Source organism: Scleropages formosus, chromosome 7 (assembly GCF_900964775.1).
Source record: "Scleropages formosus chromosome 7, fSclFor1.1, whole genome shotgun sequence".
Classification (NCBI taxonomy): Eukaryota; Metazoa; Chordata; class Actinopteri; order Osteoglossiformes; family Osteoglossidae; genus Scleropages; species Scleropages formosus.
The window spans coordinates 29,909,353-29,936,801 of NC_041812.1; the positions used below are offsets into that span (position 1 = coordinate 29,909,353).

The 27,449-nt window shown below is 42.4% G+C and overlaps 1 protein-coding gene across 1 annotated transcript; it reads left to right on the forward strand.

Moving 5' to 3' along the window:
- Positions 1-55: 55 nt before the first annotated feature.
- Positions 56-24,592, forward strand: LOC108929072 (protein kinase C and casein kinase II substrate protein 3-like). The gene is made up of 11 exons (XM_018743382.2): positions 56-261; positions 8,035-8,136; positions 9,014-9,108; positions 10,321-10,477; positions 11,132-11,367; positions 12,113-12,268; positions 20,273-20,448; positions 20,612-20,732; positions 21,293-21,423; positions 22,722-22,882; positions 23,315-24,592. Exons 3-11 carry the CDS (start codon positions 9,055-9,057, stop codon positions 23,431-23,433), a joined length of 1,311 nt encoding a protein of 436 aa, XP_018598898.1. The 5' UTR covers positions 56-261; positions 8,035-8,136; positions 9,014-9,054; the 3' UTR covers positions 23,434-24,592.
- The last annotated feature ends 2,857 nt before the right edge of the window (positions 24,593-27,449 follow it).

Consider the following 27,449-nt stretch of genomic DNA (forward strand, 5'->3'; position numbering starts at 1 on the left):
ACATTTCTTCTAATAAGCCCATGACTGGTGTTATGACTGTGTGTGTGAGAGAGAAAGAGAAACAGCCTAGACAGGCTTTACCCCCCGCTGGAGGTGGAAACCGCCTGTTTGCAGGAGGGAGGTGTCCCACTCTAACCAGACACACACACACTGACAACAGCGCCGTTACAACTGCACGGGAGTGTGTGAGAAACTCGTATCAGGGCGAAGTTTCCCACAGAAGATCCCTGACATGTTCCTCCTCCTCGATCTCCCGAAACGGTGAGTAGCAGTAGCTCGGACACACCGCCCGCACCATTTCAATACAAAATTGAATATTCCAAGACATTTTCTCTAATACTTTTGTAATAGTTTGTTGCAGCTCGCAAATTTCTTTGAATCTTCGCGCGCCCTACACTCGTTCTGATCTTTACAACATCCCGACCGCGGGCGCAAAGGGGGCAAAGGAATGCGGGTAGAGTATATTTTCCCACGAGCACAGTGTGTTAACTTATACAGACAGAGTGAAGGGTTTGTGCGCAAATGAAGCGCTGTTTTGGCTACGTGCAGGGCTGTGTTTGTTGTGCGAAGAGATAGTGTGACAGGGCGTTGGGGAAAACGCCTCACTTCGCAACTGTTTCTCGAACAATTCCCGCTTTTGCTAAGCTAAGGGTTCGCAATGAATGCACTTTGTTGGTTTAGTGGAACGGTCCGATATACAGTGGCTTCAGCAGGGAGCTGGAAACTCGAGCACCTCAGGAGATGGCGGCACCTCCGCTCCACTCAGCACGCGCCGCTCTTTCCTCTCCCTCTCCCTCTCTCTCTCTCTCTCTTTCTCTCTTTCTCTCTTTCTTTCTTTCCTTTCTTCTACCTTTTGTTTTCCAACAGCTTACATTTTCACGGGAATGAACGTTTACTTTCCTGAACGGATCGATGGAAGGGGTTTTTCTGCGAGAGTTAGGGGCCGAACGAACGGTTTGGCAGTGTTGAGATGGTTCCCTCGCTTCCATTCGCACGCTCTTCTCTTTGGCGGGAAACCCATCACCATGATAGTGTACACCACAGTATATCACAGTACAGTACAGCTTTGCCCTTTTCTTACTCATGAAGCACTCTGGCACTACAAAACAACCATCCTGGTGGATTGTCTAATGACATTGCCCCACAAAAGCCCTCATCTGCCATCACCAGACTCCATAATTGTAACGTACAGTGTTGTTATGACACAAGGTTGTTTTGAACGTTCTGCCGGAGGTCCCTCGTCTTATTACTTATGATATTATTAAGAGAGAAAAAAGAACACGTGGGGATGGTCCACCTTTTATGGAAACAAAGTCCTGTTTTATCTGGATGGTTTGCGTAGGCTGGTCGAAACCAGTATGTTTCCGTGACGCTACCACTGCCCTAAGAGTGTACTGTGCTGTGTTTACCTCATATTTTCCTGTATCTCAAGGCGTCCCAAGATTTTTGAGCACCTACGGGGCGAGCCGGTAGGGTACTTTGTAAGTAAATTCTCCACATGCGACCTGTGCCCCTCCATAACACTGTGTCACGTGAGTTAGTGAAGTAGAAGATACATGTAACCATGTTTTAAATTGCATGTGTGTTATACATCATATTGAATTGTACTAAACTGGGCTTTGGCTACAATACAGGGTCATTGGTACTTCATATTTTAGCCCATTCCTCCACCGTCTCTATATTACATATAGACGACATCTCGATAATTTAACGTTGCTTTCAAAAGGCACCTTGATAAAGAAAACGATCACGATTTTGCCTTTCATTTCTATTTTTCCCATAATTGGAGCTGGAATTAATGATTTAGTTGCTTTTACCACCTGCAAAATTTTGACAGGTGCTGGCAGGAAAGAAGCTCACCTTTGCCCGTCCTCAGTGAAGCTCTGGTGTGATGGGGAAGGAATGTTCCAGGTTCTATTGCTCACACTTGCAATTCAGGACAGCATAAGAAGAAGTATTAAAATAAATGTCACAGTTATTCTGAACCGCTCGTGATGATTCTGATACAATACTAAGCTATTCATCACTGGTAGCAGGAAATGGAGGACCTGCGTTTGCTTTCTTGCGTAGACCTGGGGTTGCTTGCTAGGTTGTATGATTTCGGATACTGACAAGTAGTATTTTACGTGTTTATGCTGACGGTTATCTTTGAAAAAGGTATGATGGGGGCTGCAAAATGCTCTATAAAACATGAGATGTTGTCTTAACATCTAGGCTTCACACTGACTTTCTCACATGCGCAGTAAGGTTTAGTCCTCCGAAATATGTAAGAAATTGTCGTAGGCTGCAAAATTGGTGCTTAAGAAATGTATCACGGGGGGTGCGGTGGCGCAGTGGGTTTGGTCAGTGCCCGCTGTGTGGCAGATCTGGGGTTCGAGCCCTGCTTGGGGTGCCTTGTGACACACTGGCGTCCCGTCCTGGGTGTGTCTCTTCTCCCTTCGGCCTTTTGCGCCCTGTGTTGCCAGGTTAGGCTCCGGCTCGCCACAACCCTGCTTGGGACAAGTGGCTGTTGTAAATGGAAGTGAATGGAATGGAATAGGAAATGTATCACTTATGCTGGGACATATTAATTTTAAATTAAGAATATATAGAGAATGGTTTCACTATGTGGGCTTTGGTGATTAGCAGACCTAGGCAAATACTTACAAATGCTACTTTGGGTGCTGTTGAAATATTTTACCTGCTTACCTTGTCTATAATGATATATTTGACCTTAATGCTGTTGTAGGACTCGACTCAGATGTTTTTGCCAGTTAACCAGGAGTTATAATCCCCCTCTGGTTTTATAGGAAAGGGATGCTGTAGAATATACCATTTATAGCCTGTACTGCAGAATTCTGGTTTGCTTTGGAAATTTATGCAGCAAACCCCAAATGAATTTTTTTTGACAGAAAGCCTATAAAAAACCCAACGTGGAGTTATAAATTTGGATTTTTAAATTCCCCCCCATCCGTAATGTTCTGATGAGCTTGAAAATGAAGCCTTTTCATAAGCTAAGAGAGTGTTGGCTTTTTTGTTTTTCTGTGCTGTTTGGCACAAAAAAATGGAAAGAATAAGTGCATGGAACAAGCTTGCCTTTGTGCTCAGGGCTACTCAGGGATTTGAGGGACACTCTGCTTTCATTAGCCCAGTATATTGAACTGAGGGGTAGTTGAACAGTAGGCTCTTATTTGAGGGCGGCCACATCCCGGAAGCAGCACACAGAAAGCAACTAAGGACAGGGAATGCCTTGCATGCACAATGACTCAGTAGGCACTTGGCCATTGTTGGAGGCTTCACTTCAGTGGGGGATTCCACAATTTTGTATAACAGCAGTGTGAAACCCAGTCAAGAGCAGGTGAACTTTTTGCATTTCCCTATAATCACTGTTTCTCACTCAAGTATTGGCACAACAACTTACTTAGTGTGTCTGTGTGATCAGAATTTTCGTTCATAAATTATGAAATAGTGCATTGTAAGAATCCTTTAGAAATTGTACAGATGCACCTCAGGATGAATGTGTACTTTTTTCCATTTTCACCAGCTGCTTGTGCTGTGCAAAGCTGTTGCAACCCTATGACAAAAGACTACCTATCAAACATTTTAGAGTCCAAACCCTTGCCCCCAGAAAACATTGATTTCTTATTCTGTGGTCATCTTTAGCTCACTTAATATGTAAGTAAAGTATATAAGCACTGTGCATTTCTTGTCCTTCAAAATGTCATTCATCATCCTTGTCTGTTTCCTGCAAGTTTGGGCCGGCATGGCATTGCCCGGAATAACTGGTTTTTAGCACTGGGAGTTGTTTCAGTTTGTTTTACCCAGGACATTTTTTGCTTGATGTTCAAAACGTACCTCTTCTTCCTGTTTCATTTGCCCTCTTATTGAGACGACTGTGAAATTTCAGTCCTAATCAAGTGTTTGCAGCAATGGGGGCAGTAGTATACTGGCAAATAGCCCTTTTCAGAACCCACATTAAAACAGTTCTAATTCCATGACTGAGTCTTTATTCCTGTGTATTATTGATGTATCTGATGACCACAACGTGGATAAAAACTTTGAGCCTCTTGCCTGAGTAGTGTATAAAGTGCTTCCAGTAAAAAACTAGATATGAAAGTTTAAAATGCCAAAAACTAAAATAAGACAAGAAATTGTGTAAAAAAAAAAATAAATGTAGCATCAATAAAAATTAAATACAGTTTAATGATGCAATTATATATTAGTGTCATATCCCAGGATATTGCCGTTCAAGTTTAGAGAATTCAACTTTACAACAAGTTTCATTTAATATGCCTACTTTAACCTATAAGGCATTAACAAGCGCCGAATATGGTTTGTTGCATCTCTTGACGGCAGAGCGGTGCCAGATATTTATTCATTTAGCAGACACTTTTCTCCAGTGTGACATCCAATTGTAATGTAGTATTTAGCCAACGTCTTTAACCAAGGTCTCTTACAGAGCTAGATATAGTATGCTAAACTCACAGCAATCATTCACGCAAACTATGGGCAATTTAAAGGGACAAATTCACCTGAAACACATACTTTTGGATTGTGGGAAGAAAACTGTAGCACTTGAAGGAAAGCAACGCAAATTTGGAGAGACCACGAAAACTCGACTCAGAATGGCAGGGATTGAACCCAGGTCGATTGCACAGCCCAAGCACTGTGGCACACTTGTGCTTCCTTTCTGTGCCACCGTGTTGCCCAGACCAAAGAGCAGCACCACCACGCGCTCATCTTTGCATTTATAGTTTGGCTTGTACGATGTTCTCAGCTTCCATTGCCGTTTTTTTTGCTATTCTACCTATTCGTCTCTGTAATCATGACCCCATTTGCACTTGTTTCGCGAATCTGAAATAATTTGCATTGTTTTCATTGACTGCATTTGTCTTTCTGGTTCTGTGTTTTCATTAGAGGTTGATTTATTATGTAAGCATGTATGTTTGTAATGACTTAAGTGTACAGTAGGTAATGCTCCAAAAGGCTGAACTAGCACAGGTAGATAGCCATACATTGTTACAGTGTAATTTATGCAGGTAAACAGCCTTGTTATGTTGTGTTAACTCATGTTAATTGTTGATGTCACTGAGTCCATTTTAATGGTATTTTGTGATAGTTTAGCATAAATTGGTTTCAGGACCACAAGCATTTTTGCCATTGAAATAAATAGTGATTATGTTTTTGAGTTGTCAGAATTTGCCATACAAAGGGTCCCCCCAGCAACCTATTACTTTCGTAAGGTAGGCAAAGACTATTGTCACTGCTTGTTACACAAGGCTGCCTCTTGTAACTTGGTTTATCATGTATGGACTGAATATCCATGCAATATTTATTTTTCTTATATTTTTCAAAATCATGTCAGTATTCTTCTTTGGAAAGTATTTAATTAGTTGACAAGTGTAATTAGTATTACATTCCTGGTTGTCTTCAGTGTCCTGTACCCCTGATCTTCAGTGAGTACCACAGGCTTCATACAAAGATAAAAAATATAATACCCATATTAATTGAAGTCCTCAGTGTGTTGGTGAGAACTGAACTCCTGTAGGAGTCTATAGGACATTGTTTAACTATAAACACGGTGGCTCACGAGAGCAGCGCATTTGAGCCTGAGGCCGAACTGGAATGTTTTTATGTGACAGGTCACGACTCCAGCCTGTCATTTGTGTCACTCTGGAGGGGGGAAATGTTGCACAAGGGACAATTAGCACATGCAGTGGTCTGTGGCTGGGTGTTAACACAGTGTAGCCAAAACCAAAATGAAGAAAACATGCTGTCAAAGAAGAGATTGGTTGTTTGCGTCTCTTGCAACCAAATGTATTTTGAAAGTTTTGAATGGACAGTTGAAGCCTTAGTGTTTCTATTAACACTGAATCCATAATCTAGACTGAGTCTTTACCTGTAGAATATTTGTTCTACAGCCCAGTCTTTTCCTTCTTGGGCTGTTTTCCTGCATATTTTTTCTTCCGTGATACCATTTACCACATCTGTCTTCTGTGCCAACAGCCCTTTTTTTGCCACTTATTGATCCTGAGAAGTTACCCCAACTTTGTTTTTGTGAGTGTAGAATTTCAGTTCAATGACATAATACTGCTTGTCACCACAAAAATAACATCCACATTCTGAAATGAAAGGAATAATTTGAGTCCTCGTTCAGGTTCTCCCTTTCAGTTTCTCGGTGTTTAAAATACCCTGAGATGACCTAAGGGTGAATGTCCTCTAATGTGTAAATGACCTGAACACACCTCCAAACAGTGGAATTGTTTAAAGCCTTGGCTTCCCAAACACGCTGAATAATTCAGTGTATAACAAACAGCTTATGATGTGCATGTTAATTTTTGATGACCTGTGAGTGTTTCCTGCTTGTATTTTGATGCCGATCTGATCAACCAATCACAAGAGAGTTCTGATTTTTCCATGATTGAAAGCGACATTCCAAAGGGTTCCCAGGATGACCTTTCTAAGCAGCAAAGTGAGGGAGCCTCTCCAGAGTTTGACACTCATTTGAAACATCAGCAAGACATCACAGGATGCGGTGCAGTAAACACTTGGCACTGCTTACTGTTTTTTCTACATCACACCATTTTTGGTGGCAGACACTCTTGCCATTTGACAGTGATTGGGCTTTGGTGCCTTCAGGGTGTGAACTAATACAGTTGATTGCAGTGTTCCTTGTTTATGAAGGTCACTGGTGTTCTACATCCATGTCATCAAGATGCAGCCTATCCCACATAAACTGGTACTCCATTCCGGAAATGAAGTACAGTTGGTCCCTGATTTATGATGGTTGGACTTATGACTTTACGATGATGAGCTGGCAATAGACATTAAGTCGAAACCGTACTTCGAATTTTGAATTTTGATTTCCACCCAGGTAAGCAATACATGGAAAGATACATTCTCGCGATGCTGGTCAGTGACAGCTATCTGCATCTCTCATTCTGTCATGCAGAGGTATGTATTAGGTGTATTAAATGCGTTTTTGACTTACGATATTTTAAATTTATCATGGGTTTTGGGGACTGTAACCCCATTGTAAACCGGGGACCACCTGTAGAGTACCTGCTTGCTCCATGTAGTACTGCTTTCTTTTAGCATGCAATGGAGGAACTTTTCACTTGCAATGATAACAACCATGTTGCATCTGGAGCAACAGGAAGTCAAATGCATCTGCAAAGAAGACATCTGCTGGAGCTGTAGTTAACTGACCTTCTACCAGCTTTGACATAAAGGCCTGACCACTTGGATGCAGGATATCCCATGCATCTGGAGCATTCTGTCTTCTCAGGGAACTAGAGTTATGTGAACAACTTTAGTGTCAGTGCACCCCTCAGATTTAGCTGTACTTCAAAATAAAATAGACTGTTTGACTTCTTCTCTTCAATGATATATAGATTTTTCTTTTTTTCTTCAGATGGCATAATGGGACTGAGTACCTTCAACTGACCTGTTGGCTATTTATGACCTTATGTATAGCAGCACAACAGTTTCAGATACTGCCCTCGAGAGGAGGCCGAGTATCTAAGAAAAGCCTGCTTTCTTTTTACATTTATTTGATACTTTTTTTTTTCCCCAAAGTGACTTACAATGTGGGGGGCGTGGTGGTGCAGTGGGTTGGACCTGGTTCTGCTCTCCAGTGGGTCTGGGGTTCGAGTCCTGCTTGGGGTGCCTTGCGGCGGACTGGCATCCCGTCCTGGGTATGTCCCCTCCCCCTCTGGCCTTACGCCCTGTGTTACCGGTATGTAAATAAACCTGTATGGGACAAGCGGTTCTGAAAATATGTGTGTGTGACTTACAATGTTGACCTACTTACAATTATTTACTCATTTATACAGCTGGGTCATTTTACTGGAGCAATTTAAGGTAAGCACCTTGCTCAAGGGTACTACAGCTAGAGGTGGGAATTGAACCTGCAACCTTTGGGTCGAAAGGCAGCGGCTGTAACCACTATGCTACTAGCTGTTTTCCTCTCAGGTTTAATTTCTGTAAGCAGCACGTGAGAGTAGCTGTCGAACACTGTCATGACCAGCATTGTCACACTATATCTTTTTTCAGGCCTCTGAAGTAAAGAAGCAGCACAGGAATGCAGAAATTGTCCATCAAGCTGTTTTTCAGTCTCTTTCAGCTAACAAAGTATCTTTAGGAGCTCCGGACAAGGTAAATGGTGTATCTATACCTAGTGGTGAAAAAGAGAACCTTTTCAGATTTTTCTTTTTTATTAAAATATCTCAGTCACAGATTGGGGGGAAAAGTCAAGGTCAGGTTATACACATACCATCATAGGTCTCCTCACATGCTTATGGAAAATGTAAAGCTGATATTTATGTAACATTGAAATTGAGATTTTATTAACTTTGTGGTAATGTTGTAGTAAATTCCACCTCCATCATTTATTTCCTCCCCAACTGCAGTGGCCAGAAATAAGCTCTGGCGGTGCTCTCCCTTGAGCATCAGCACTGGCCTTGTTCCAAAGACAAGCATATGTGTAACAGGAAACAACGTGACCTTTGGAACAAAGGTCAAAGGTCAATCTGGATTGAGGAAGGAAGGAGGAAACTGTCCAGAATTCAGGGGTTTTGATGGAATTTAGCTCTTGTTTCTATCACAGGAAAAATAGATTAATTTTTAAAAACCTACTGGGCTTTCCATTTTAATGTAAAAAATATTTTGCATGGAATGTAGAAGCAGTATGGAATCTCTGTGGAAACCCATAAAATATAATGGAATCTCCAGGATTGTTCTTTTTTTCCCACTCAAGGCAGGAGGTTGTAAATAAAATGAGACTGTTGGACACATTTGGCATAGCAGGAAAAGTCATTGCTTTTTTGTGTGAGCATTCAAGAGTACTCTTAAATGCATAGCTATTACTTGCATTATTGTATGCTCTCCTGTATTCTGAATTTAAGCTGTGTATTACTGCTTTCTTTTTACAAGCTTATGTTGTCAGTATAATTACAGGAAGAGAGGGTGGTGCCATGCCGTACAAAATTGCAACATACTAATAGGTGTGTCATGTCCTGCGTCACTTTGACAGACAGCTGCTGCCGCCCTCCTTTACTTCACGCCAGCTAAGCCATGTCTTCAAACGGAGACCTGAGAGAGAGCAGTAGCAGTGGCAGTTTTTGGGAGGTACACACTTCTCAAAACCACGTTCACACCACACACTGCTAATAACCTAATATTTTTGTCTGACCCCAGAGTTATCTTTAGACAACTGGCCAAGATTCTCAGTGTCACTGACTTCTGGACTGTACAGCCAGTGATGCCCAGAGTCATATTGTTCCCACATTCAAATAGCTTGGTTAACATTGCTCCTTGCCTTTGATTTGTCTGCTTTTGTCTATTTTACATCAGCTAAAACCGTAAAGTTTCTTGAAATCACACTGAAATATTTCTTGTGCTTTACAACAAATCTGTCACTCTTCAGTTATACAGGTGGTCCCCAACTTACGATGGGGTTACGTTCCGCAAAACCCATCGTAAGTCGAAAATATCGTAAGTAGAAAATGCATTTAATATACCTAATACACACCTCTGCATGACAGAATGGGAGATGTGGATCGCTGTCGCTACCCAGCACCGCAAGACAGGGATTGTACCACATATCGTTTGCCGCAAAGTTGAAAAACATCCTAAGTTGAACCATCGTAAATTAGGGACTACCTGTATAGAGGAAATGTGAGTGCACTATAGAGGGAGGTGAAGAGAACGTATTAGTACAACATACTAAAGATACACAAGTATTTGGAATCACTCAAACTTTTGTGTATTTTTTCGTTAATTTTAGTTTGTTTCTTTGCAAGAATTGATACTTTTTTCATCATAGTACTCTTAAACTGATTTAAAAATGTAGCCAAGACATCATTGCTAATGTTGCAAATTATAACTGTTTGAAATGATTCATTTCTAATTTATTATTCAGATATGATTGCAAAGCACAAAAATTGAAAGAATACATTCAGCGACCATTACTCCAGTGTCCTAATGATAATGGTCCAAGTGATAGAGAAACCTTTGTAATTGCTGTAGCGCAACTGAAACCCGCTATTCTGCTTAAGAAAGTTAGTGTGTTTATCTTAACACCCAGTGTTTTTATAAATGGTTGTGCTATTAGATACAGAACTTGCATGAAAGAGAAGTCTTCATATACTGTGAAATTATATTTTAGCATCCAGTGCCTTCAGAAAGCATTGAGGCTCCTCCGCTTTCTCCATACTTTGTTGTGTTGTAAACATATTTAAAAATAAGGTGCTGCTGTTGATTTTAAACAATTAAACTGGTTCTGGGGGTATTTTTGGTGGCCACCTACCTGTGTAACTGAACAGGTATGTCTTCACTCAGCCGGGGAACTACAGGAGCACAGTGAAGCGAATCGACGATGGTCACAAGCTCTGCAGTGAGCTGGTCAGCTGTTTTCAGGAACGGGCCAAGATCGAGAAGAGCTATGCGCAGCAGCTGGCCGAGTGGGCTGGGAAATGGAGGCTCGCTGTGGAGAAAGGTGAGCTGGAGTCATACGACATCTTGCATTCCCTGAAAGTATCCAGAGGAGCACAATAAATGCTATAAATACCTCCTTGGTGAAAATGAACAATGTTGCAGCTGGTGTGATGCAGAATGGAGCAGGTGGTTGTTCTCAGCCTAATGCGGTGTCTATGATTTAACGGTAACACATTTGTTGAACAGCTCTGCCTTTGCTATGTGATGATGTCTATAGAAGCTCTTATTCCACAAATAATTGTCCAGTGTTTTCTGTTGCATGCTAACAACCTTTAAATGGAAAGAAAACAGGGCTTATAAAGGATTACCTACCACAGCACTTTGCCTGTGCATGTAGAATGAGTCTTGTGATGAGAATGTGATTGCATGAAGCTGCAAAGCAGGCGCTCTCATGCAGGGAAAACATGTACAATTTACACTATTTCAACCTATAGACATAAAAATGGTCAATTTTTTTCTTCTTTTCTTTGGCATCTTTCTGACAGATTTATGTGTAATATTAGGGAATGATAGTTTCTGTATATTTCACCACTGAGAAGATTTTAGTGTTCATGAGTTTGTTTGAAAGGACCATTTTCTCATGGTTGATGGTAAAGATGATGCCTATATGAGAGTAGGTTTAACATGAGCACTTATCAGCATACGTTTCATCAAGGGCCAGAGTATGGCACGATGAAGAGGTCCTGGCTTGCCTTCATGGACACCACCGATCAGCTTAGCGAGATCCACATGGAGCTGAAGGAGCGCCTGGCTGTGGAGAACAGTGAGAAGGTTAAGAACTGGCAGAAAGATGCCTTCCACAAGCAGATCATAGGCACCTTCAGGGAGACCAAGGAGGCTGAGGAGGGCTTTCGCAAGGCACAGAAACCCTGGATCCGGAGGATGAAAGACGTGAGTGTTTTGGAACAAAGAAAGAAAAGGGTTCTCCACATATCTGTGCACTTCTGGAGCACAGAAAAGAATATAATCCAGTGGAATTCAGATGAAAGCACAGTTATAGGTACACTAATGTATCATGTAATCATTTTGTAGTTTAATACTGCTACATTAGTCAGTCTTTTTTTTTTCCCCTTATGCCCAAATGCTTCAGATTGATGTTTTTTGTGTGACCAACAGTTGCACGGGTATTTAATACTGAAAGACAAAAATTATTCTTTTCCGCATTTCCTGTACTCAAAAGAAGGCAAGTAATTTTAAGAAGCGCAGTATAGAAAATACCAACCTTTCAAGTTTTCTTGGACATTACCTAAATGAATAAGTATTTACTGTTAGTAACCATTTCAAGTGTATGTACAGGCTTTATAAGTCACATTTTCATTCGTTTTTATGTACAATAGATTTTTTCCCCCCTTTAATTACAGTTGATTGTTTGCACATGTACTGCTGATGAAATTGCAGGCCTAGGAAATTAAAAACAGAGGACAGCTTATTGAATGTGTCCTCTTTGCTTTTCATATGACAGTTAAATTGCTGGGTCAAACCACTGCTGTTGACTGCTTTGCATGTTTCACTCAAGTCTCTACATGTTAGACACACAGGAGCATAGTTTTTGGTTTGGCCCCTTCCTGGCCAGATGGACAGAGCTGTGGGAGCTGGCCAGCCGCCACCCCCTGAGATTCCATCTCCTGTTTACCAGGTGGAGTCGTCCAAGAAGAGCTACCACCAGGCACGGAAGGAGGAGCGCACCGCGGTGACCCGGGAGACCCACGCCAAAGCCGACCCCACCAAGTGCCCAGAGGAAGTGCAGAAGCTGCAGGAGCGGGTGGAGAAATGCAGCCAGCAGGCCGAGAAGGTGAGGGGCGAGGGTCATCTGACAGATCCTTCCTCTTTTTTCAGGATCCAAGCACAGTGGAACAACAAACAGCATTGCAGCAGCCCCTCAGATATCTGTCTCCTTTTACTGCTTGTTTTCTAAAAGGGCACAGGAAAGACTGGGGAATATCAAGAAGCAGTCCGTATCAATCATATCTTCCATTAAGTGCTAAGAATTAGCTTATAGTAATAATTTTACAATGTTTTTTATTTTTTACGCTCTATCATATAACAAAGTCCTGCGAGATGAAAACCCACTAATGAATGGCTTATGAAAATATCACATAATATAATATCCTATATATTAGTGTATATACTTATCAGACTTTTTCCTTTTTTCTCTACAGCAGGCTTGTTCAGTGCAACATTTTTGTCTGGTTACACAGTCGTTTTGCATATTATGTGTTTCGCTTTCCAGTGGAAATACTTTGCTTATTAGAACCAACTACTGTATATGCTTTATACATTTTATGCTTCCTCTTGACAGTCTTAACCAATCACGACCTTCACTTCATCTTTATAGTGCATTCAGGTCACTGAACAAAAGATTAGAGACACAGTACAAGTAAAAGGTTGGCTGTGCATTAAATTGCAATAATACCTTCAATTAAGGTGTGTAAATAAAACATATTGCTGCTACAATAGATTTAGTACAATTAAGTTAGCTTATATTTTTTGTTTTTTTTTTCTGAAGCGATCTACAGTTTTAAGCTACTTACAACGGTTGACCGTAATGTACAGCTGGGTAAGGTTTATCCAGTGAAAAACAGAGTGAAAGACAGTAGGAAGTGATATTTTGAACTTTTTTCCTTGCATCATAAGCATCTATGAGACAAATTGTCACAATGTCTCTGTCCAGGGTGCACCCTGTCTCTCACACTGTACTTCCTGGAAAGACTTTGGGCCTCTGCACTGGTTACATTTTCATTCATTCATCTCTTATGAGTATCATTAAGAAACCAGCTAGAAATAATAATTTTTGCTGCAAATAACACAAAATATATTAAAAATACCTTTTATTTTTGTTTAATTTTAAGTGATGGTTTTTATCCAGTAATGGATTTTACTTTTTCTTTTGTGAAGTAATGAACATTTAACCCCCGTACAAGAGGAATGAACCTTACCCAGAACAAGAGGAACAGGGGTATTTTTAAATGACTGTCTTCAGTTTCTAATACTGATTTACTTGCCTGTTCTTGATTACGTTGAGCATTCTTTAGACAGACGTTCAGACAGATGAGACTTTAAAATAGGTTCTATAGTGACAGGTTGTTTGCTGTGTGAACAGTTGGGTGGAGCCCACTGAGACATGCGGAGGCCTGTCAGCCTTCAGTAGAACGAGTCCTATACTGTTTCTCATTCCTTTCTCTTGTGCAGAGTCAGGGACTGTGGGGTGTTTTTGATTTAATTCTGTTCGCAATGTGGAATGCATGGATTATAATGTCAGGAGCGATTAAAAGTGCATTTCAGTCAGTGTTGAAGTCATAAGATTTTCTAATATTTGATCTAATATAGTCAAACATAACTTTCCAGGAATATTTTTATTTTTTTTGCCTTTTTCCCTCATGCTGAATGTTACTCAACACAGTATTTTTTTATTTTTTTTTTAATTTCAAAACACGTTTGTTGGCATAATTATGTCTAAAGCATGTGAGTGGAGACTATCAAAGCAACAATAAGCTGGTTACTTACTGTAAAAACAGAATAAATGGGCCATTAGTGTTTTCTGATGCCCGCACTGTTCCACTACACACTTGTAACAATTACTACCTGTAGCAATAAATTATTGGTTACTTGCTTATTCAAGCTTAACATTGTGCCAAATTGTAGTTCATAAGCAACCAAGCCCAAATTATGGGCTATTTAACCATAAATAATAGTCCTGATAGCCAGTCACAAGACGGGTCAGTCTCATGACCTTGTTCTCTGTATCTTGGATTTAGGGGGTCCAGACAATGTCCCCCTAGGACAAAACCCCCTCTTTTGAAACACAAAGTGGGACAAACCTTCTTAATTAAAAAAGCCAAAAGCCCCTGTTTTTTTTTCTGTTTTTGCACTTGAATGCCATTTAATACCATTATAATTGGAATAAAAAATATAATTTAATACTGAAGTAATCCTAGAAAATATTACAATCTTTCTCTGTGTTGGTTCATTTCTGAATGGTGTAGGACACAGCATCAGGTGATAGTAATTTAAATGTAATTAAACCTTAACACTCAATGATGTTTTCAATATTGTTTTTTTTTTATTTTTCAAAGATATTATGTTTTTAATACTGCTTTAATATGATTGTAGAAATAATTTTATGTTGTAAAACAGTGAGCTGTAAATTTATAATGCAAGTATTAATGTATGCTACAATACTTCTAATGGTTTCCATATTGCAGTCTTATTATATAACAAATGTAGTAGTATTTTACAATTCAGAGAAATCTTCATAAACTACAAATAATCGGAAGAACAAAAATTTTAATTATTTGTCCTTGGGGATTTCTCCTACACTCTGGATTTATATGGCATGGCTAACAGCAGCTGGACAGTTGGAATGTGGAGACATTTACTGCATGAGTCTGGAATCTGAACAGAGGCTCCAAAAGAAAAGTGAAACAAAGGTTTCCTTTGTCTGGATCTGTGTATTGGAATTTTGCCTGGGCAGCCACATCTGTGCAGTTTGAAGGCAAGGGATGACTTGCATGTTAGCAATTTTATATTCATTTTTTCTGTACTGAAAGTTTCATTATTATCCTCTAGGACACAAAGTATCCCATCCATCCATCCATCCATCCATCCATTTTCTATCCCGCTTGTCCTAATAAGGTCGCGGTGGTAGCAGGGAGAGCAGAGAGGCCCAGACACCCCTGTCCCCAGCAACTTCCTCCAGCTCAGCCTGGAGGATCCCCAGCCGTTCCCAAGCCAGCTGTGAGATATAATCCCTCCAGCGGGTCCTGGGCAGACCTCGAGGCCTCGTCCCAGCTGGCCGTGCCTGGTATACCTCCAAAGGGAGGCACCCACGGGGCATCCTTATCAGATGCCCAAACTACCTCAACTGGCTCCTCTCAATGTGGAGGAGTAGTGGCTCTACTCTGAGTTCTTCCCGGATGTCCGAACTCCTCACCCTGTCACGGAGAGTGAATCCCAACACCCTGCGGATAAAACTCATTTCAGCCGCTTGTATCTGCGATCTTATTCTTTCGGTTATTACCCAAAGTTCATAACCATAGGTGAGGGTAAGGATGTAGATCGATCCCCTTTCTTAAGGATAGGGACCACCACCCCAGTTTGCCAATCCAAAGGCACTGTCCCCGAGGTCCATGCAACATTGCAGAGGCGTGTCAGCCACGACAGCCCTACAACATCCAGAGCCTTAAGCAGTTCCAGGCAGATCTCATCCACCCCTGGTGCTTTGCCACCGTGGAGCTTACCAACTATCTCAGTGACTTCCACCAGGGAACTGGACTCTGACAGCCCAGAAGCCTTTGGCCCTGACTCCTGTAAGGGAGGCATATCACTCGGGTTTAAGAGTTTTTCAAAGTGCTCCTTCCACCCCCCGACAATGTCCTCGTCAGAGTTTCTCCACTCTTGCTGAGCACAGCCTGAGTGAAACTCCTCCGACCCCTTCTGAGCTGCCAGAACCTCTTTGAAGCCGACCAATAGTTTTTTTCCATAGCCTCTTCAAACTCCTCCCATGCCCTGAATTTTGCTTCTGCAACCACAACCGCTGCTGCCTTTTTTTTTACCTACCGGTACTTATCTAGTGAGTCAGGAGTCCATAGAGCTAACCAGACCCTAAAGGCCTCCTTCTTCAGCTTGACGGCTTCCCTCACCACCGGTGTCCACCAGCGGGTTCTCAGGTTGCTGCCCTGGCTGGCACCAACAAGCTTTTGGCCACAGCTGTGCCTGGCTGCTTCCACAATGGAGGTTTTGAAGAGGGTCCATTCAGACGCCATGTCCCCTACCTCCTCCAGGACATGGGAGAAGCTCTCCCAGAGGTGTGAGTTGAAATCATTCCATACAAGGTCCTCCGACAGTTGTTCCCAGCATACCCTCACTAAACGCTTGGGCCTACCGGTTCTGTCCATCAGTTCTCCCCGCCATCTGATCCAACTTGCCACCAGATGGTGATCGGTTGACAGCTCAGCACCTGTCTTTACCAGAGTGTCCATAACATGTGGCCTCAAGTCAGATGAAACGACTACAAAGTCGATCATTGACCTTTGGCCTAAGGAGCTCTGGTACCAAGTACACTTATGAGCATCCTTGTGTTCGAACAAGGTGTTTGTTATGGACACACCCCGACTAGGACATAAGTCCAATAACATTTCACCATTCGGGTTCAGATCGGGCAAGCTGTTCTTCCCAGTCACCCCCCGCCAGATTTCCCAGTCATTGCCAACGTGAGTGTTGAAGTCCCCCAGCAGGACTATAGAGTCTGTAGGTGGGGCCCTGTCCAGAACTCCACCCACTCTCTCCAAGAAGGTCAAATACTCCGAACTGCTGTTTGGTGCATAAGCACATACAACAGTCAAAGTTTTCCTCTGTGCGACTCTAAGTCGCATTGTCCCGGTGGACGAGAGGTTCACCTCAAACTCCAACTGTATGGTAGCCAGCCAGGGGCTTGTGAGTATCCCCACATCCACCTGGCACCTCTCACCCCGTGCAGCTCCTGAGTAGGTGAGGGATCACCCCCTATCGAGGAGTTTGGTTCCAGAGCCAACACTGTGAGTGGAGGTGAGCCCAACTATATCTAGTTGGTATTTTTCAACCTCCCGTACCAGTTCCAGCTCCTTCCTCCCCAGTGATGTAACACTCCACATACCAAGAGCCAGTTTCTGTCACGCGGGGCTGCCACGCCATGCGCCACCCTGCCCTCTCTCACCGCCTGGTACACATTGCGCCCAACCCCCATGTTGGACCTTGCGGGTGGTGGGCCCACATGGCGTCCCCACGATGCCTTTTCGGGCTGAGCCCGGCCGAGTTACGAGGGCTGCCCGGCCACCAGCCGCTCGCCTAGGAACACTACCCCAGGCCTGGCTCCAGGGGTAGGTCTCTGTGACCCTCTTCCGGGCAGGGTAAACGTTCTTTTGTTCCCGTTTTCCATAGGGGTTTTTTGGATCATGTTAGTCTGGATTTTCACTCCAGACCTGTTCGCCTTGGGAGACCCTACCAGGAGCATACTGCTCCCGATGACATAGCTCTGGAGATCACACAAGCCCTTCCGCCACGCAAGGCCCCAGTCCAGGAAGGGTCCCAGTAGTCCCAATATTCATAACAAAGGGTCCCAAAGTAGCCCAGTATTCATGACAAACCCGAAAATGGACGATTGAAACAATAACTTTGCATGTGTTCTGTAACTATGATGATTTTTCTCTGTAGCTTGGCCATTGATTTAGTTGGTCCTTTATCTATGTTTTTAATTCTGGCTTCATTGGCAGCAGTTGAATTCTGACTTTATGTTCTGGGTGGTACGGTGGCACAGCAAGTAGCGCTGCTGTCTCACAGCGCCTGGGTGGTGCGAGAGAACGTGAGTTTGATCCACGCTCAGTCCGTGTGGCGTTTGCTTGTTCTCCCCGTGTCTGCGTGTGCTTCCTCCGGGTGCTCCTGTTTCCTCCCATAGTCCAAAGACATGCTGTTCCGGTTCCCCCGTAGTGTGTGAGTGTCACGGAGTGAGTGTGTTTCACTGATGCATGGGTGAGTAACCCCTTGTAAGTAGTGTATCTAGCAGTGTAAATCACCTTGGTGAATAAGGTGTGTGGGCTGGTAACACTACATAGAGTTCATTGGAAGTTGCTTTGGAGAAAAGTGTCTGCTAAGTGAATAAATGTAAAGGTAAAATGACTACACACATTATTGTTATTTAAACTTTCACTGTTTTGTCCAAATAATTTTCTAGACAAGCAACTTTACAATTATTTACCCAGTCACAGAGCAGGGTATTTTTAACATATCGCTTCATGGTAAGTCCATTGATTGAGGGCACTGGAGCAGGCGTTGGATGCAAACGAGCACTGTCGAATTCTGAAGCAACAGTACTCCATCTGCTGCCCTTGAAAAATTGATCGAAATGTAAAAGAACCTCAGTTTTCTGCTTCATTAAAAATGTTTTAGTATCCCAGGAACATAATCAGTCCAAATGGAATATTGTCCATTTAGAGAGAATATTTGTTAAACTAACTGAGTCAAGCTGTGTGAATTTCCAAACCTGTCTTCGGGGACCCCCAGCTGTTCCACAGCTTTGTTCCGTGCCATCTCAAGCAGAGCTCTTTTTTTTTTTTTCTTCCAATTAAGAGCTTGATGATTTCTTGATTGCCTAAATCAGGTGTGCTGCAGATGGGTTAGAACACACTTGAGAAATGACTGGGTCTCCCCAAAGAGATGATGTGTAACCACTGGACCAGTGCTGTGAACTTCAGCAGTAGTGAATTGACTCAAAGTTCCAGCTTGTTGAAAAGGGCCCAGAGACTCTCCTCTCTTTTGCCGGATTGCTCTGTAGTAAACCTGCTTACAAAGTTGCTGTTCGGCAGTGAACAGCAAAGATTTATAGGTGGCAGAAATTTGTCAAACTCCGATATTTACATACAGCAGATTCTTTTCTCCAGAGCAACTTGCAGCATCAAGTTAATTATATGAATTTACCCATATAGATAACGGGGTCATTTTTACTGAAGCAATTTAGGGTAAGTAAACCTGTTCAAAGGCAGTACAGCAGTAGGTGGGATTTGAACTGGCAACCCTTGGAGCCCAAGGCAATAGCTCTAGCCAGTACTCTGCCTGGTATAACAGTAGGCTGCAACGGATTCATATATACAATTCCGCTTAATATGTTCAGGCACCAGCGGATAGACGCAAATAGTTTTGATGTAGATCACTTTAGTCATGACACTGAGCAGAAGATGTAAGCTGATTTGGTTACACACCATTAAAGGTATCGAATGGTTGATGACTATGAAAGCAAGCATTCTGCTTTCAGCTCTTCTTTGTCACATCTGCCACATTTCGGATAGGCTTCCACCACCTCCCAAGGACTTTCTGTGGGAATATAACTGCTTTGGTCCTGTTGCAGAACAGTCTGACCTCCGGCTTTCGGCAGAACGGCCTCGTCCCTGAACTTGGTGGAATGCAGTTACAGCCGAAGCACTTAGACTTGGCACAATACCATTAAATACGCAACCCAAAAAGACCGTGTTCTGCAGTGTGTTCACGACGAGGACGAGCTGTGTCAGTGTCTGTTGGGTCAGTGTCATCACACTGTGTGTGGTGGACTGCAGGGGTGGCTGCATACCGCTCTCCAGACATGATAGAAATGTATACATATTTCTCTGAGCTGTGAGTCTGCCAACAGAGCCTCTTATCTGTGAGAAATTCCTTCATGTACAACTCTCTTTGTCCCCTGCCCCCCCCCATCGCCTAACAGGCGTAATTTTTTTCTCTTCCACATACGGATATAGTTCCTCCTGCAGTCACACTTGGCTCTTGACCAATCCCTTCGAGAGGAAGTGACGGTACCAACAGAAAGGGGGAAAATGTGCACAGCAGTTTGCAAATCTAGCCTTTTTGTGTCAGTATCCTCCGCCATTGTTTGTTGACATGCAAAAGTGAGGTTTGTTGTGGCTGCTTGGTGAAGGAGGTCAGGATTCAGCTGAGTATGTAAACACTCTACTGTGCAGCTGCACCCTCCAAGTCCTTAATGGCTAGAGTGGTATGTCTTATACCTGCCATTACTATAGGAGGTAACAAAGTAATGGTGCACATCTCTCCACATGATGGAGACCCAGGACTAATTGCACATCAGCATCATACTCCAAAGCAATCGCTTCTGGCAGTTCCAGTTGGACACTTTAATTACTTTGGATTTTTTAAAAATTGATTTGGGATCATTTTGCTGTACTCTTGTGCTTAAAATGTGCTTTTTGTATGATATAAGCAGTGAATGTGCATCTTGTCGCATGAAGAAGGGTAAACAAGCCTTTCCTTTGTATTCCAGGCAAAGCAGCGCTATGAGAAGGCCCTGGAGGAGCTGAATCGCTGTAACCCGCGCTACATGGAAGACATGGAGCAGGTGTTTGAGATCGCACAGGAGGCTGAGAAGAAGCGCCTGTGCTTCTTTAAGGAAGTCCTCCTGGACATCTACAAGCAACTGGACCTCTCGAGCAATGATGTGTATGTCAAGCACCGTGCACCGTAGTTAACCGGAAATTATGTCTCTCTTTCTCGTTTAAATTTTGGGTAGTTCAAGAGGAGTTAATTATTGTCACTCACAAGAGGTGTTAAGCAGTATCATATACAACTGTGCTTTTTTTGACCTTGAAGTTTATCTCTACAGGTTTAAAGAAATATATCAAAACCTGGCCAAGACCATAGCTGGAGCCAGCGATACCGAGGACCTGAGGTGGTGGCGAAACACACATGGACCTGGTATGACCATGAACTGGCCACAGTTTGAGGTTAGGAACGAACGTTCATTCGGTATAAACATTAAAGCAGTTGCGTGGAACTGTTGCTTAAACATTGCATATGTTTCTCTCTCCATTCTGTAATTCCGTTTCAAAGATTCTCTGCCATCTAAATACCTCAGTGTACTTGATTATTTAATTATTTCAGTTTTTAATTAAGACGGGTGCAGTGGCGCAGCGGGTTTGGACCGTGCCTGCTTTCTGGTGGGTCTGAGGTTCAAGTCCCTCTTGGGTGCCTTGTGACGGACTGGCATCTCGTTCTGGGTGTGTCCCCTCCCCCTCTATCCTTGCACCCTGTGTTGCCGGCTTAGGCTCTGGTTTGCCGCGACTCTGCTTGGGATAAGTGGTTTCAGCCAGTGTGTGAGTTTTTAAATGAGCTCATCAATTCCATGAATTCATATTTTACCAGGAAATGACAAGATTTAGGAAAATATTCTGATTTTTCTAATTTCGTGAAAAGATGTATAGAACAGGGCAAGACTTTCAAAAAGCCTTTATTAGGGAAGCATTTTCAGATATTTGCACACAGTCACATGTTTATGCCCTCCAAGGAGTGGACGCCTGAAACGAGTCACTCCATCAGTCGCAAGGAGAGGAACAGCCAGGCTGAGAACGTGGTCACCTTGACCAACATCGTCTCTGCTGGGGAGGAGGTGCCTAGGAACCCCCCGGAGAACACCAGGTAATGGGCCCATTACTAATAAAACTCCCAGTAGTCCAATGAAACAGCCACTTATAGTCCTCATGTTGGCACTATTCCACACAATGTTTCAAAAACACGGTCTAGTTGTGCAGTGCGCAAATCGCTGTCCTTCCAAATCCAGGCATGCTTTGTTATATTTTAATGTCCTGTTCAAAATAGTTTCGTATACAGTGCCAGCGGGAGAGATGTAGTCCAGGCTGTAATTACAGCTAATTTTCTAATTGGAAATTTTGTGTTTTTTGAGATTACTGAAGGTTTTTTTTATGACAGATTTACACGATAATGCAGTGTAATTTTTCGATGTAGAACAGGCAGAATTATTATGGTTCTAGCTATGTTTATAGTGTATTTAATACAACACTTAGCATTTAATTTGCAATGTTTTATATTTATTTCTGTCATGTTTGCCCAGTGTTTCACTTTTGATTTTCCAAAAGTTATAGGGAAAAAAATCTCTTGGAGCTATTTATTCAGTAATAGTATTTAATTTTTCACTGCTTCTGCTGATAGATCATGGGATCACGGAGGATGTTTTATATTAACAGTATTACCCCCAGGGGCCTGTTTCCTGTGTCCTGTGAGCAGGGGAACTTAATCAATGTTGTGAATGGTGTTTTCTCTGCTGCACAGTGTGTGGATGGCATCACAGCTGGGGTTCTTGAGTAAATATTTAATCCAGAGTGTAAACAGATGCCAGGATTATTATGAGTGTGTGTCAGATCTCCGCCAGCAGACGTCAGTGTTCACCGTTACATTTCTCACTTCCCTTTTGGTTAATTCGGTCATCAGGGTGCAGCTGCCATGGCTTAATGCAATAGGTGCATTAAAATGACTCTCTTCATTATCTTGCATTATCAGGTACACCTAGGTTATTTGTCTTATTTTTTTTTAAATGATTGCTTCCAAATTATATTCCCTATATACTGTAGGTTTAATGGAGTAAAGTGCGTAAAGGTGGAATATTTAGGAATGTGTAGTCCTCAGTGTTGTGGTAGAAGTGAGAATGATTAACAAATGACTAGATTACAGCTCAATATGCCTTATGTGTCCTGTTCCTGAAAAATCCTTAATTCACTTTTTATATACATTTCACCAACTTTGTCAGCATACAAAATGTCAGATGGATTCTTACAGTAATATTAAGAAACAACACAATTTTTGTAAAAGGAGAGAATCAAATATTATGCCACGGTTTATTATTGAGTTTTTTTTTTTTTTTCTTCTCTCCCCTCTCTTGATTCTGGTTATGATGCTGTTTGTGTCACTTGCCTCTGCAGAGGTGGAAAGGGTGACTCTGCAGACTGTTCCGATGAGGACAGTGCTGCAAAGAGCATGGCCACCAACGGCGTGAGTGAGGAGGGGAAGGCGATGGGCGAACGTGTGAGAGCTCTATACGACTATGAGGGTCAGGAAGCTGACGAACTGAGCTTCAAAGCAGGTATCCAGCCCTACTCACCTATTCAAACACCAGCCAGCTGCCCTGTTGTACAACATTTATTTGATGCGCTTAGATATGGAAGGCACAATGACAATTCCTGTCATACCCCCACTGTTGTTTATAGTTTCATTACACAGTCTGTAGTCAACTTTCTTCTTTGTCTGATGTATTTGTTTCTTTGCTTTATGCCTGTGTTCAAGTGCTCTATGCCACTATGTGAGAAGAGTGCTCTATAAAAATAAATTGAATTGAATTGAAAATGAAGGTGATGTTTGGCATTTGAAAACAGTCCCAAGTAAAGGTCATGGTTGCAGTCTTGTAACCTGATGGGTTATGGTTTCATGTCCAAAGAGGGTCACTCCAGGTACTCTTGAAAGGGGCTGAGTTGAATGACTTTGGTCCTCTTTTTTTGTTTCCACTCTGGACCTGCAGGTGATCAGCTCATGAAGCTGAGCGAGGAAGATGAGCAGGGCTGGTGCACGGGACAGTTGGACAATGGAGAAGTGGGCCTCTACCCAGCCAACTATGTCCAAGTTATCTGGGACAGTTGATCTGAATGACAGTGACGGGCGCGCTGTGAACTTTGATTCCAGGTGTGGCAGACCTAGTGGAAAGAAGATCTTCTTTTATTAAGTGTCAGGTCTTTGAGTGGGACCTTGACATTTTGGTGCCCTTCGAAGGACATACGTGACATTTCTGCACTGCTTGTCCTTGGCTGGTTTTGCAGACACCAGCTACAAGGATCCTTCCAAGTCGAGGGTTTAATCTGGTGGACTTTGCCACAGAGCAGGTCACTAACCTGCCACATCTCACATTTCTGCAAAACTTGTCTACAGGACTTAGACAAGTGCAGATCTTCCAGAAAGTTCTATGAAACAATATACTTACCATTCCACTATTTCACGGTATATTCGAACCAAATTAAACAGATTTGCCTGTTGGTAGGTTGATTTTCTTTGGTTTCATTTATTTGTAAAAGTTCAGATGTTCTGACAGGCTTATGAACATATTTTTAAAGATCTCTAGAAATGGTTGTGCATTTTTGAGGTGTGCTTCACACCCTTATTATTAATGCGGATCACACTGCACACGTGTTTAGTTATTAGCAGGGAATATAACGGAAAAGGTCTCCCCCCAAATCTTTTGGGTTTTTAGGTAGTCTGTGTGTCTGTTGATGTACACCTTTTTATATGTTTCGCTTCTTAAAATGTTTACATACATGTTTCTGTATAAATGAAAAGATATACCAGTGAGCTAACTTAGATCTTTGGAAGGAGAGATGTTTATTGGAAAGTGGTGATACAGTATAGCCCCCTAACATTTTTGTTGTTGATATCAGAATCTCATACATAATAATACTGTGACTTATGGGCTAATTGAAATATATATTTGTATATGTCACATCAAAACATTTAATTTTGTTTTATATGATGTCAATGTGTGTAGAGAATTTTTAGAATCGATTAGTGTGAGAATTATGTTTTATAATTTTTTTTTTGCATATTTTGGAAAAAATCGGGATCATTTCAGTGCCTGATCTTGACATCTGAGTGCATTTACCTGAAAGAAATAAAAGTGAATCACTTTAAATATCTAATTTCTTTAAGGGTGATCATTTCCAGGCTATTTCGGCAAATGGCTTTAATACTGGGTCCTTGCTTTCACGGAGGGGGAAAAAAAACGAGAAATCTTTTTTTTTCCCCCCCAGTGATTTTAATCTGTCTCTAACAAATGAGAACGATTCTCCACATTTGTGAGCCTCAGCAGCCTGCGCCCTCAGGACAGCAGAAGCCAGCTGAAGAGCTCCTCCAGGTGAGCAGTGAATGCTGCCTCCGTCATGTTCCTGCCTCACACTTGTCAAAGTGCCCATCAGCAGCTCCGTGGACAAGGGAGTGGATTGCATCCATCCCCCAGTGGGTGTAATGGATGGGCTCGGTGGTGATGTCCCATTTAATGTAGAATTTCCAGGAGAGGTAGGCAGCCACTGGCACTTGGACCACCAGAATTTTTTTTTCTCCCTTAACTTTCAGTTGGGAATTTTTGTTCCTTTCTTTCGTGGCCAGTAGGCATACTTATAGCTTTATAAAAGCATTGATAATTTATTATGCTAGTCTGTAGTTTCTTTGTTTCCTTGTCTGGTGTATTTCTTTCTTTGCTCTGTGCCTGTGTTCAAGTGCTTTGTGTCACAGCATGAAACATAAATTGAATTGAATTGATGTGCACTTCCCTCTCTGTCAATTCAAGGGGAGTTTGACTTTCCGTCACGGATATTTTTCCGTCCCCTGGATGTTGGGCTAGTTGTCTTTCTCTTTGGTGACTCTATTTTTTCAGTCAAGCATTATTTCAGTCATTATGTCACTGTGTTCACGAAGGGAGCGGAATTTTGTCCATTGTCAATAACCCCTTGTCCTGAGCAGGGTGGTGGTGGTGGTGGTGGTGGTCTGCCGTCTATCTCATGATGAATGGGCACAAGGCTGAGAGGGGAACACCCTAGATGAGACACCGGTCCATCGCAGGGTAGTCACACACAGCCACTCCCCCATTCACACACTAGAGGCAATTTAGAGTCACCAATTCACCTGAATCGCATGTCTTTTGGTTGTGGGGGCGGGACCCAGAGGAAACCCGAGGAAACCCACGTAAACACAGGGAGAACGTAGCAACTCGAACCTATGACCCAGCCCAAGCACCGTAAGGTAGCAGCACTACTTGCTGGGTCTGAAATTCATTGTGTGTATTTTCCTAAAGTCATGGGGGTCCCTGCTCATCAGTTTGAAATGTGGTGTAATGATATCATCTGACCAGTTGATGGCGCCGTTAGTTCCTGTTTCCTATCCACAGGCTTTGTGTGGAATAATGTTTTTGCATGTTTATTTGTAGAGTTGCAGTGTTAAAAATCCCATTCCTTGACTTTGGTTTAACCAAACATTTAAAGCGACTCCATGTGTGTTGTGAGTGTGTAAGGCAGTTTGTGGGCACACGCCATACTTTCCTCCTCTCTGCTGACACATAGCGGGGGTGTGATGGGGGCCCAGCTGTTTTCCTCCAAGGAGAAGAAGCTGGGGTGGAGGACAGTGCAGGACAGCTCCTAGCATCTGTCTTTTTCATATGAACTATGTGTACAGTTGCAACTGTGCTGTGTGTAATTAAAAATACCATATGTACATTTCTTCTACAGCAGGACTTCGTTGTCAGTTAATGTAGTTTTTCTCATTGAGATTAATGCAAAGCTTAACTTATTTTTGTTCAATCATCACATTTTTTCCCCTCCTCTCCAAGGCCACATACAATTTTAAGCAATTCAGGGTAAGTCCTTGTACTTGAAGTAGGAGGTGGGATTTGAACCTAGGCCCTTCATGTGCAGGGCAGCAACCACTGCACCAGCTGCTGGTCACGTTTGCAGTGTTTCATGTATCTCAGTCCTTGGTGACATAATGTGGCCATAGATCCATCGCTGCTGATTAATTTATTAGTGTCACTAAAACTGTGCCAGTGTTCATTCTGTTTGTGGTTTGTTTTATTGTTGTTTTTAACTGTTTTTAAATATTTATATTACTTCCTGGAATTGTTAGTTCTGTATGGCTTCATATATTGGTTGGTCTTCCTTGTTGTTACTGTAGAACTGTTTCATTCCCCCAACAAATGGTGTTCATCGTGTTTTCCAGTGTTGCTCCCATGCAGGTTAACAGCTGATTGCTGTTCTCTTTCAGAGTATGACCTCTAACAGGTCATGAAAGAAAGTCATATTATGATGTAAGGGTAAGTTTAAAAAAAATAAATAAAAAAAATTGACCTTTGTGTCCTTTTTCAGTCCTATCACACACCTATCAGCAGTGTACCTGTACCGGGAGTAGAGTGTGGAGGCCAGGTGGACGTGCTCCTCCTCTTCGCATGCCCATTGGGCTGCCTTTGGCTGTTCTTCACACCACGGGCCAACTGCACAGCCAGGCGCCCGAGAAATTTGCACCATTTGGAAACTGTGGGTTTCTGGCACTAGACAGAGCATGCAGACGGTCAAGCCGTGCTCGGAGGCAGCAGCCGGTTAAGGCACCCTTTGAATTTTTCAACCTAATCAGCTGTTCGTTGGGCTGCATGGTGTGGGCTAGCCCTTAGCCCCTTCTTGTGAAGCCTTAAAAATGTTGTGGATATGGCATCACTTCTGACCTGGGGTATTCCTCAATAATAAATTAACTGCAGTCTTAGAGTGGAGTGGATCTATAATTGATGTTTTCACTTGCAGCAAGAAGTAGAGACACATACGCTACTTTCACTACTTATTCACTTTTAAATCACAAATCAGAAATGTCTGCGTTTTCTTGTTTTGCATTTTAGAGCACCATGCAAGAAGCGTCTATATTCCAGTTGTTTTTTTGAAATATCATTGTGACCTCTGTGGGACTTCACTATCTGCAACAGTTGGGGGGGGGGGGACCTCATTGGTGTTTAACATTAAGTCTGAGCGCACTTGTTTTTACTTATTTACACTTATTTACTTGGCTAATGCTTGTTTACAAAGTGATTTATGGTGTCAAAATGTTTTTACCTCCTCCGTGAACCGCCACCTTAT

Excerpts from the sequence above, each read along its gene's own strand:
- LOC108929072 (XM_018743382.2), top strand. The coding sequence starts at position 9,055 with ATGTCTTCAAACGGAGACCTGAGAGAGAGCAGTAGCAGTGGCAGTTTT. Across the intron at positions 12,269-20,272 it reads GCAGCCAGCAGGCCGAGAAG|GCAAAGCAGCGCTATGAGAA; the intron begins GTGAGGGGCGAG and ends TTTGTATTCCAG. Across the intron at positions 20,449-20,611 it reads GACCTCTCGAGCAATGATGT|GTTTAAAGAAATATATCAAA; the intron begins GTATGTCAAGCA and ends TTATCTCTACAG.